General features: G+C 49.9%; 1 protein-coding gene across 1 annotated transcript; it reads right to left on the bottom strand.

Annotated features, from left to right (window-relative positions):
- Window positions 1-248: 248 nt before the first annotated feature.
- On the bottom strand, window positions 249-9,242 carry LOC147192326 (uncharacterized). Its single transcript, XM_086133437.1, has 3 exons — window positions 8,994-9,242; window positions 4,406-4,537; window positions 249-4,298 (listed from the first exon to the last, which is right to left on the bottom strand). Exon 3 carries the CDS (start codon window positions 4,051-4,053, stop codon window positions 2,293-2,295), a length of 1,761 nt encoding a protein of 586 aa, XP_085989563.1. The 5' UTR covers window positions 4,054-4,298; window positions 4,406-4,537; window positions 8,994-9,242; the 3' UTR covers window positions 249-2,292.
- Window positions 9,243-11,644: the final 2,402 nt, after the last annotated feature.

The raw sequence follows: 11,644 nt of genomic DNA, 5'->3' as shown, positions 1-11,644 counted from the left end.
GGGGTGTTTCTGCATTTGGACGTTGGCAGCCCGGAGCCAAGAGGTTCACTCGGGCGCTGCCCATCTTTGTGCACATCCCACCGGCATGACTCGCCCTCTTCAGTTGTTTTGCTTGTCACCTGCTCCGCTCCAAGTGACGACTGCTCAAAATGTTTGGGGAAGACCTGTTCAAGTCATTCGGGGGCAGCGCTGATTGGAAAGAGGAAAAGGGGTGATCATGATAACAGAAAACGCAAAGTGCCGCTCAGTACCAACACAAGCCTTTTTATTTCTCTGCACAACGGTCACCACGATTATATTTGTCATTCATCATCTGGTGAAGGATGGCTTTACAGCTGTCGTTTTGGAGATTTTCCAGAGATGATAGAAATGTTTGCGAATGGAACAAAATAAAAATAACGTTAAGACATTCGATTGGTTTAACCTTCTTCTTCTTCTTATTTTTTTTTTAATATTTCTTTTTCCATCTTGAAATGCTCCCATCTCCATTCGTGTTGTTCCGTCCATGTTTCATGTCAAAAGGAAGAGACGGTAATGACCAGCAACTGCCACCTATCTCAAAATACCACCACGTGTGCCCGTTTCCTTTTGTCTACTCGTCTTTTTCATCAAACCGTCAGCAAAACCACAAACGTTACCGATTAATACACACTGAAAAAGAGGGCGGGCGGGGAATTGGTATGAGTCGAAAACATGTCATCGGGGTCGAGAGGGAAAAACGCCACAGTACGGGGAACAGAACAACACCGTGACGGGGGGGAGGGAGAAAAAAAAAAGATACAAAACCGATGAAATAAACATGGCAGCGTTGTTCAAGGGTGAGGGAACTTTACATTTATACACAAGTGTCAAAAAGCCAAACATGGTACATATACTTCCGTTTAACTTGGAACCCAGCGCAGGCTACACGCATACTCACTTGAGCGCTAGCGCTACATTGAGAACTGGATATTGGAGGCGGATGGCTCACGGAAATTGTGTTCATCGAAATTTTGATGAGGCAAACCGTTCTTTGGCCAAGTTGGAACCCCGATGTTCATCGTTGCTCATTACAGCTGCTTTCGTGACAATGAGAGCGCAGTTAGCGCGTTTGTACAACTCGGCACATCGTCGACTCGAACCCCGCGCATCAAATGCCGACATCGCAGTCCAAAGTCGTGACCGCGGTGGGTCTCGGTTCCTCCCTATCTGTACAACTTATGTCTATGTTCACGTGGGCTTTTTTATACAGTGTCGGGCAAGCGGAGAGGAGGGAAATAAATACATTGGGCCAGTGACGACAGATACGGTTGCTAACGCTCTAATCCATTAGCCTGCAGTTAGTGAGATCCACCACATGTAGGAAAAATAATACAATTCCAAGCGTCTTCATGACGCACTCGCCCCATTAAACAAAACGTTCTCCATTCAGTGCTGCTGGTTCTCCAAACCGGACAGCCCTTTTTTTTTTCTTTTTTTCGGTGTAAACGGGTCATTACAATGTGATTATGCGAAAGCTTAACAATCAAGAGAGAGGCGTTTATCATTGTACGGTCGTTTCATTCGGATTCCTTGAAGGACGCTCATTTCAAAATCCTTTGTCATGGCAGGCATGCCGCATTTTGTATTCAATTTATGGTAAAATAGAGATTTAGAATAGATACATATATTCATATATCACAGTCATATACAAAATAAGTGCTGAGAAAATAAAGGTGATGCTGATCTTTTGTGAACTCGGGGAGAGAATAGAGATCATCGAGGTAGGGTCCGGGAAGAGGCATGGAACTCAAATTTTGTATCCGAGGGGCTGACGGTTTCTTTGGTCAAGGGAACGTCCCCGAGAGGATGCTCGTCTTGCGTTTGAATGAAGGCAGAAAAACAGCCCGACGCGCTCGTCTGCAGTCGGCTATGCGGCCAATTTATGGAGACCGATTGTTTTACATTCTCTTCTTTTTTTTTTGCATTCAAATGTGCCGTTTGTGAAATGAATGTGCAGCTGAAGAGAAAAACGCAGAGTTCCATTCCCCCTCTCATCTCATTTTTGTTTAAAAAAAAAAAAAAAAGTGCTTCTGTTGGTATGGAGAGAATGTACGAAATGACACATCTGTACAACATATACAAGTATGATACAGTCCTACATGTCACAAAGTCACAAAGTCCTTTTTTGGTGACTTTGAGGTTAGGGGGTGTAAAATAGGCGCCGAGGGGAATCGGAAGGGGTGATCGGAGGCGAAGAAGGCATTATGGCAGGAGAGTGACAGAGGAGAAAGAAAATGATGGATGCTTTGCCGTGACCAAACGCAAAGTCAACTAATCTCGTCTCTTATTCCGTCGTCCGCCCGTCTCCTTTTTGCCCTGATGTTTCCTCGCGCCGTCCCCTCCTTCCAATGCCGATTTCACGGCCTCGGACGGGTTCTCTCTCTGAATGCTCTGTTGCGGTGAGAGGGATAAGTACGGGTGCTGGGGGAGCGGGGGCGGCGTGGCCGAGGGGGGTGTTGTCGGGGACTCTTGGCCCGAGCAACGGCCTCCGGAGCTAATGGCCCGATGTTTGAGCCGGAGTTTGTGGGGCAACGCCGTGGCCTTCACCTCCCCGCGGGGGTCCCGGCTCTGCCATGAGGGTTGAGGCGAGGCGGGCTCGTGGACGCCGTTGAGAAGTCGGCCGCGATAGTTGTCGGAGCAGGACGAGGACGGGGACTCGTCCTCGTCCGTGGACGCCTCCTTGTCGGAGCTTCGCGGATCTCCGTCGCTGGATGACGTGTCTTTGCCGGAGGAGCTTGATCGGCCTTGGTAATAAGCGTCGTTGGGGAACTCGCCCTCAAAGCTCAGAACGGGCGGCTCCTCGTCTTGGCCGCTGAGGTACGAAGGAGGAGGCTGGTGGCCGTACAGCTGGCATTGGATGACTTCCTCCGCGTGTTCGTGGATAAACTCTCTGGGCAAACGAGACCCCTGCCGGGGAGACGGGCAAGTCGCGTACCCTCGTCCTTGTCCGTCTTCGTCGCGGCTGCCCGAGAGCTCGTACAGGGGGGAGTCTGGCGTTTTCCTCCCGGGCTGTTTCGCCACCCCAGCGAGAGGCTCGGCGCAGGTCTCCGCGAAGGGCCGCGGCTGTCGGCCGGCGCACGGCCGGCTGCCGCTTTGGCTTTGCTTGTGCCCGTCGCTATCTTGGCTCCGTGTCAAGCTGTCGACGGGACAAAAGAGAATGACGCTCCTCTGGGCGGCCGGTGGCTGAGGGGCAACCTGGCCGCCGACGGTGGAAACGGGCTCCTGGCGGGGTGATTGCCGGTGACGATGCTGCCGCTGATAGGCCGCCTCCGTCTCCTGCGAATTCTGCTGGAGCTGATGGTGAGCGGGGACAGAGGCCAGACCTCGATGGATGTTAAACATCATCCGGGTGGCGGTGGTGCCGTCGGCGATGTCCATCTCCAGCCCGTCGCCTTCTTGCTTGATCTCAAAGGGAACGGGCTCCGGGCTGTCTCTGGACGAGCCGTCCGACATGTCGGACAGGGAACCCCGGGGCGAGTACTTGGCCATCTGCCTGTGGCCCTCGCCGAGGCCGCACTGCTCGGTTTCGGAGGAATCGGAGTTCATCATCACCTGCGAGCCGCTGGAGTAGCCGCTGGAGTAGTACTGAGAGGATGACGACGAAGAGGAGCCTCCGTTTCCTGCGCCGTTGCTTCCCTCAATCTGTTGGCTCTTTTCGATGTAAGAGGCGGTGCTTATCAGGCCAAAGCGCAGCTTCAACTGGAGCAGCTCCGTCTTGAGCCTCACATTTTCGTCGTTCAGTGCGATGACCCGGTTCTCCAAAACCATGTCATTCAGACGCCGCTTCTCACGCGAGCGCTTGGCCGCCTCGTTGTTCTTGCGCCGTTTCTCCCAATAGGAGGCGTCTTTCTTCTCATCGGAAATGAATTCGCGTTTTCGCCTGCAGCTCATGTTGGGTTTGGGTTTGAGGATCCGGCCTATGCGAGGCGGCGTCCCTTGGAGAGACGGCATGGACTCCTCATAGCCGGCGAAGGTCTCCAGGCGGGTGATGCTACCTCCTGAGTTTTTGAGGACTGAAGTCAGATTTTCCATTCTTGTCTGGTAGGAGCCAGTTTGAACGGGAGACTGAACAAAAACAACGGGTCGCAGATAAAGATGATGTCGCTCGCCCCTTTCAAAGCTCCTCGAAGATCTCGATCGGTCTAGTTACAGGAAGTGCAGCTCAGACCGGAGGCAGATCAAATGTCCAAATGAGCCAAAAAGAGCAGCTCACAGCCTCATTGATCGACTTGTTGCCGCAGGTACTCGAGCTCCAATTCCTGACTGAGACGCTGAAGCTGGAATTGAATCAAAGAAAATATGTTATTTAGTTCCAAGTGGATCGTTTTTTCTTTTGTTTTCCACAATATGGCACATTGAGTCAATCAGGAAACGTTGTACCTACCCGCAGATCTGCACGCAAACGGCAGCAAGTCCGTCAGCCAGTCGACTTCGGCGTGCCGCTCTCTTGGCGACTCTCGCTCGTTTTCCCGCCTTCTCTGTTCTCTCCCTCTCTCGTCGCCGTCAAGATTAAAAGCTGAAGAGATCAAAACAAACCGCAACAAAAGACATGATCATTTTGCGCAACTCCCGACAGATTTGCATCCAAGAGCGAAAATGACATCGTCTTCAATCCCTCGTCCCGTTTTTCTGTCGCGTGCGTGCAGTGACAAAAGGCATGTTAGCTTTTGCATGTCGGGTCCCATGGCAACCAACGAGAGGAGGTCTGACGATACCGTCTGACCTCTGTGCTCCGCTATTGATCTGCAATGTCTGCAAGCCAATGACCCTTAACCCTTAGCCGATGATGTAATGTGGTCACTGGGTTCACCGCAAGGCTTAGGGTCCCGTTTTTATCTCGTCACCCACGTGAGCTTTTTGGGATCTGCACAAGTCGAGCCGGCGGCAAACCACTGCATCAGAGGCTGGAAGTTCAAATTAAAGGTATAAGTGGGTCAAAAGTCGTTCGGGGGTCTTTGTGGATGAGGCAGGAGCAGCCCCGCTAGCCTTTTCCAGTGAGAATTCCCCCATGTGTAAACACTTTTGAAAACAGCCCCCCCCCCCCCCCCCCCATACCACCCCCTGTGCATTCAGCCTCAGAGGAATGTGGCAGCATTCTTCACCAAAACAACTCCATGCCAAATCAGTGATGCAGGGAGAGCAGATAAGGCAGACAAAGGCAACCGGCCAGTGCAGGTCAAGGAAAAAAGAGGCCGAGACCGGGGCATGAGATTTTGAGGCCTAAGTGTGTGTGTGTGTGTGTGTGTGTGTTTGGGGGGAAGTGAGCTCGGAATTATTGATACATATAGGCCAAGGATCCCTTTGAAAGAAAGAATGAGGGTCAGAGGCAGGACTGACAAAGCTTGATCACGTTTGCTACAACATGAAGGCGCTCTGTGTTTTCATGACGTCTGCATCAGAGATGAAACACAAAAGACCAAGCTGCCAGTCTGTGGAGGGGAAATCAGTTCGCTTCGTTCATGACCACTTCCAGTCCCAACGATTAACTTTTGCACATGTTGACTTAAGTCGACGGGAAGGAGTATTCGTGTAACACCTGATCAAGTTTAAGGGCCGCCGTAGGTATTAATCCACATCTGCTCTTCTCTGTGACATTGTATTCGTATTAGACCGTCTTAAAAGCAATTGCATGATACGAACTAAATGTATCTCTTACATTGTGATTTTCCCCAAATAAACCGACCCCATGATGTAACGCTACAAGTATACAACGCACTGAAATGTTAACCTCATCCGCTGTGCATATTTTCCGCCGTTTCAAAGAATCATTGTTCAACTTCAAAGCCAGACGAGGACAAAACCGGTTATGTGCTCGCACGGCTTGCTGGCAGCGGTGAGACCGATTGGGAAAAGACGCACGTTTCGCAGTGTGCCCCACTGACCCAGAAAGTCCATTTGCCTCCACTGTACAGAATCTAGGTCACCAGAACTGCAGCGAGATGTAACCCCTGAGAGAGCAGCCAGAGATCAGAAGAAAGACAAAACGGGATGGGAGACTTGAGAAAAAAATAAAAATAGAGAGAGAGAGAATGTGTAAAATTGCAGCACGGTGGAGAGGAGGAAGCAAGTGTGTGCAGACAAAGAAATGAATCAAAGCAAGACAAGTGCAACAAAGGATGAGATGGCCGCTTGATAGCAGGAGTGACTGCAACAACGTAGATATTGCATTGACGCAAGGAACGTGTCACCCTTGACAAAAAGTGGGGGTGGGGGGGGGGGAGTGGTGTCACATCCGATGTCAAAGCCCCCAACAATCAACATCGGGTGACGTGATCAAAAGCAGATGATTCGTCAGCATTGCCCCTCCCCCCCCATCTCCCTTCTTAGGTGAGCCAAGTTGGTGAGCGTCTTTTACTCGTCTGAGTTGCAGCTCACCCTCCTCCTTTGCTTTTCTCTCACTCGCCCTTTTTTTTTTTTTTTTTTTGAACAGACAAATGAATGCAGCTATTTAACTTGCATGAGTAACTGGGATTTATGACTCAACTGTACAAAGAGAGATTAGGTTCCAGCAGGCAAACCTGATCTGCTGATCTAAGTACTGTACGATGGCCGTGACCTAGATCACTCCTTCCAATTTCTCATACACGTCACGTGTCGTGCCGGCTCTCTCTGGCACTTGTGGAATGATAAAAGCATCCAAGTTGCGCTCGTTCAACGCAAACCACCGAGCCCCAAACTGCAAGACTCTAAATGTGGCACCGCTCGCTGGAAACAGTGGATTGAGTTCAACCCCCGGCACGTGTTGCCGCGGAGCATTTCAGGAAATAGGAGCCGGCCAAAAATAAGAGGCACATGGCTCAAAAGAAGGGGAATGATGAAACGGTCCCCCCTCGTCCTGGGGGGGGGGGGGGGTGGGGGGTTCGCTATATGGCACGTGACGTGAAGTTGTGGGGGTGATGCCACGGGTGGGGTCGGTGTGAATTCCAAATCTGGGTGCAGACTTTGTCCACTTCAAAAAAAAAAAAAAAAAAACATGGAGGGATTGAGGGCGGGGGCTCAAGAAAGCCTGCCAGCAAGGTGGAGTCCTATCGAAACTGGATCCTTGTTCCAAGAACACGCAGCCGTATCAGCCCTCTCTCACTGGAAAAGGGAAAAAAAAGCTGAGTGACTCAGTCCATGTGTTTGGCCAGTCACATGTGCTCCCTTGGCCTACTAAACGCTGTAATTCGCCTGCGCTTGCAGCAACAACCGCAACGCAATAACAAAGCACCACACTCATCATGTGCCCGCAAACCCAGACAATCAACTTGCCTCATACTTTTTGAAGTGGCCTCTACTGATAATGTGGATAACTAAACAACGTTCCAACTGGGCTTCAGTGTCGTTACGGTCGACTTTTAGTCAAAGTTTGGACTTTAATTTTTTTCATGTGCTCATGAGGCTTTTTTATGAGCAAATGTCCATTTCTGTTGTTATGACTGGTGAGTATTGTATGCTGTGGTTCTGACAGCGGTGCGCTACCAGGCCTTTGGTTTTGTGCCTCACCTCACCGCCGCCACCTCCCACAGGAGTGATGTGACCTACATTTATAGCCGCTGTACGCCGCCCGACCGGCGGTGTCCTCGTCACACAATACGGACGCACACGGCACAGACCGACGGTTTCCCCCCGATTGCGTAATAACCCCATTTCTAGAAATTGGTTTGGATCGATTACTTCACTTGCATTTCTGTACTTCGATGTGCGGATTTCGATGTGCCGACATTGCTTCCACCCTGAAATAAAATTTACATTCACCGCACATTATATTACACACGATGTATGACGGCTCTACGTTGGAAGATGATTTCAGCATGCCGTTACGAAAAAGCCGCAAGGGCAAGTGGGGTAACCACAAGCACGTGCTATGCAGTTTCCTCCAAAACAAAAAAAAAGCTTGTAATAGCTTTGCCCACTGTTTTCAATCCGTTTGACTCCATCTTGAATCTTAAAACGGAATGAAACGGTTTAGTTTTTGTTTGCCCATCATTAGTGGTCGTGGTTGTACTTCGACCGGCGTGCCTTCTTTGTTGTACTGTCTTCAAATCACATTCATGCATATTTAGCTGGATCCCGAGTTCGGCTACAATGCATCCAAAATAAACAATCGCTACGCATATAAACGCTGCAATGTGATCACTGACCCTCGTCTGACCCACATTTGATCCAGATGTTCTCCACCTCACCTTGCAGCAGTTGCAGTCACCCAAGCCGGTTAACACCACCAGTCTTCTATCTGTCTATTTCATGAAGGGGGCGAAGGGGGGGGGGGGCTCCCATTTTAATGAGGAATATCACGATCCTGACGTCAACGCGAGGCACTCGCGCCTCGATCGCGTCTGACTTCGCCTCTTCTCGGTTTGTGTTTGCGGCTTCTTGGGCGGGGACTGAAGGGTTAAGCCGGAGGACCGCACAGCCGCGTTAACCTTTCCAAAGAAGCGGCTACACGTGACACGCAGAAGTGTGTCCGCCGAGCCCAGCGCTCCGCTCGTCTGCACGGACTAGCCTACTAACCCACAACTAGTCCAAATAGGTCACCGCTCAAATTTCGGCAACATCGAACACATCTTGAAGGAGAGGAAGAGTGAAGAGGGGAATGATAATCACGATCATGCTAATAATAATCGCGGCCATTGTAATAATTGCGATAATAACAGCGACAATAATAATAATAATAATAATGTATTCATGTTATCCCCAGAATAGTCGTGTAATTATATGCACGCTACCGAACCACGTGTGTTGTGGATGCGAGTGTAGAGACGAAACAGAGCTGATCAAGGATCCAAATGATGAATGACACACTCATTGTAAAATAATGCCCCAAATAGAAGCGGTGCCCCCCCGCCCCAAAAAAAACAAAAGTCGAGGTCTTTTCTCTCACGCGCAGACCCTCACATCGTTGACAACGAGAATTGCTCCCAAGGTCCCTTTTAATGTGACGAACCAGTCGTTGAGATGGAGAAATGACCGAAAATCACCAACAAACTCACTCAGTGGCTTGCGTGAGAGAATCCACAGCGGGCACCGATCGGCGTGGTGTCTGATGTCGTCTCATCCTCCAAAACACTCCGCCAATTTAGCCAAACTCCAGCAGCTTCTCCGTTCAGTGCGCGTTCTCAAGGAGGCGCGCGAGCACAGTGGATCTCGATCTCAGTGGCTTGCTCGTGTCATGTTTGCTCCAATTCCTCCCTCTCCCAATTTCCCCTTCTCTCTCGGCGTCCAAATGTATGTTAGTAGGTCAGTTGTTGCATAACAGGACGCTTTGGGTGCCTAGTCACGTTTTTTGTTGCTCTCCGAATTCTGCCCCCTCCCCTCTACCCCGCCCCTTCGAATCCCATTGCAGGAGGGAACCGGAGGGGCGGGGCCGGGATGATGAAGGGGGCGTGGCTCCAGACGTCAAACGCTGTCGGTCCAGACTGACTGAGGATGTAAAATTGGGCCGCGAATCAGAAAAGGCGGAGTGATTGCGGCAACGGAGGGCAACGCGCGCGCATACACAGCCGCAAAAGTGTTTGTTTTGAACAACCGTTCCAAACATGACTTCAGGTGACTCCACAAGAACCAGCTGCGAAAAACCCCTCCGTCATTATTTGCCTTTTTGTTTTCTTTTGTCCAATCACAGTTCAGCCGGTCTGAATCGATATTGGCGGCTGATGTAACTTAAAGCATATTGGCAATGGGACTGGATCTTGACCCAATCAGCTCCCTGGCCCTCGGTATTTTCTCTGTCCTCTAAAGGGGCTGAGAGGTCAGCGCAAAACCTGCCGCAGCCGACTCTGACAACAGGCCAAATACAATTTCAGCAATCTGCACAGATTCGGGGACTTGATTTACATTTAATTATCATGACAGAAATATGGATTCAACAACTCCACATTGGCATGCTTTTATGTCGTGTTTTTGTCTCATCCGGTTGCGTTTGGCAGAGGTGAATAGAACGTTGACATCTCAAAGCCTAGACCGACCGTTCCAGGGTTCATCAGAGCAGGCCTACGTTTCGCGTTTTTCTCCGGTGTTCATCTTGCCCCGCGTAGCGTCGAAAAACCCAGCTGCTATTGAAGCTCGTGTCGTGATTCAGCTTGATTGCAAGCGGCAATGCGCATGCTGGCAGACTCGGCGTGTGGAAACGATGAGAGTGAAACTGCTTCGCCGTGGTGCAACAAGTCGACTTTGTGTCACTGAGGAGCCGGAACTGTCGGGCGGCCCAAATAGTTGAGCGGCTATCAAACGTGACCGGCGCAGCATATTGGGTTGAGAACAAAGTGCTTTGTTAACGCAGACCATATTTGAATTGCACAATGCGAAGGCTGCAGTTTGCATGCCGGTGTGTGCGCGCGTCTTCCCGCCAGGTGTGAATGCTGTGATGAGAGTGGAGGTTATACAGTACTGTCACCCACGCCCCAAAAGACCTTCCTTTTAAGGAGATCAGGATGTTGTCGCAGGTGACGAGTTTTTCTCAAAGTAGCGTTACAGCCGTCATAACTTCAGTGGTATTTTTTTTTTAAATTTTTTTTTTTGCAGCCTGGGATGGTTTGTTGTCTTCCACCGCGGAAGGCAACAGTTCTTCTGACGAAACAATGGCAGGAAACTGTCAGTTAAGACTCCACACATTTTATACCCTTCTCGCCCATTGCACTCCCCATGATTGCCGCCCAAAACGTTCATCCAATAGCTACTTGCCGATGGCGCGGTCATTTAAAAAGAAAAAACATCCGCCCACCGACAGCGTCTTTTTTTTTTTTCAATGGAGCTTCGTCTTCCTCACCGTGCTGATTTTTTTTTTCTTCATGTTTTCCTTTTTGCGAGGCATTGGACCATTTCACATATTATGCATAAAAACATCCTTCTTTAGTCATTTTCACGGAATGGGGCTCACCTGGGCAGCCTCATCTAGTTTTGAAAATTGGCAAATTCAAATCTCGACTGTGGTCTTCCTTTAGTGGAGTTTCATCTGCTCGCATGGGCTTTCTACCGGCACCCTTTGCTTCCTCTCGTATTCCCAACCCAACTCGAGTATTGATCTCTACTTCAATTCTAGCTGCATCATACTTCGGCTCTACCTTTCGTTTAATCCGATGACCGTAAAAACTAGCTTGAGGTATTGTTTGTCCACGCAAGATATTCTATGCGCGAGTTTTGCAAATTAGAAACGGGTACGCATGCGCAAGGGTGAGCCTCACTAAATGTGACATTCAACCAGTATCATCCGCACGTTTGATTTAGAGACTTAAGCGTATTTAAATTTGGATTTCAAAAAGGGACGATCTGGAATGTCACTCTTTGTTTTCCCTCCGCGGATGAAGGAGACAAATAGCACCGAAGGAGCCCAAGCATTGGCCGCGTGTGCACATGGATGCCCCTCCCCCATAAAAACACACATTCTCTGTCTCAACATCCTTCCTTTCTTTTTTTTTTTTCCACCCCATCCTTATCCCCACCCGAGCAGCTCCCCCCCCCCTCCCCAGTTCTGTCTGCAAGCGTTCCCATGGCAACTGTCGCATTGCCTGCCTAGCAACAGGCTTTATCCTTTGACTGAAAAAAAAAAAGGGTGGTGGTGGTGGTGGGGGCAACAGATTGGGGGAAAGAGGGGGTTGTGAGAATTACGTAGATGGGAGTAGTAACATAATGCAGCGGCTTCATT

This window comes from Hippocampus guttulatus, chromosome 16, assembly GCF_054856545.1.
Source record: "Hippocampus guttulatus isolate MCC_2025c chromosome 16, RoL_Hgut_1.0, whole genome shotgun sequence".
NCBI lineage: Eukaryota > Metazoa > Chordata > Actinopteri > Syngnathiformes > Syngnathidae > Hippocampus > Hippocampus guttulatus.
The sequence above is the reverse complement of the archived record's forward strand: the minus strand, read 5'-3'. Positions and strand labels throughout refer to the sequence as shown.

What these genes read in the sequence shown, in the direction of transcription:
- LOC147192326 (XM_086133437.1), bottom strand. Translation starts at nt 4,053, where the DNA reads ATGGAAAATCTGACTTCAGTCCTCAAAAACTCAGGAGGTAGCATCACC.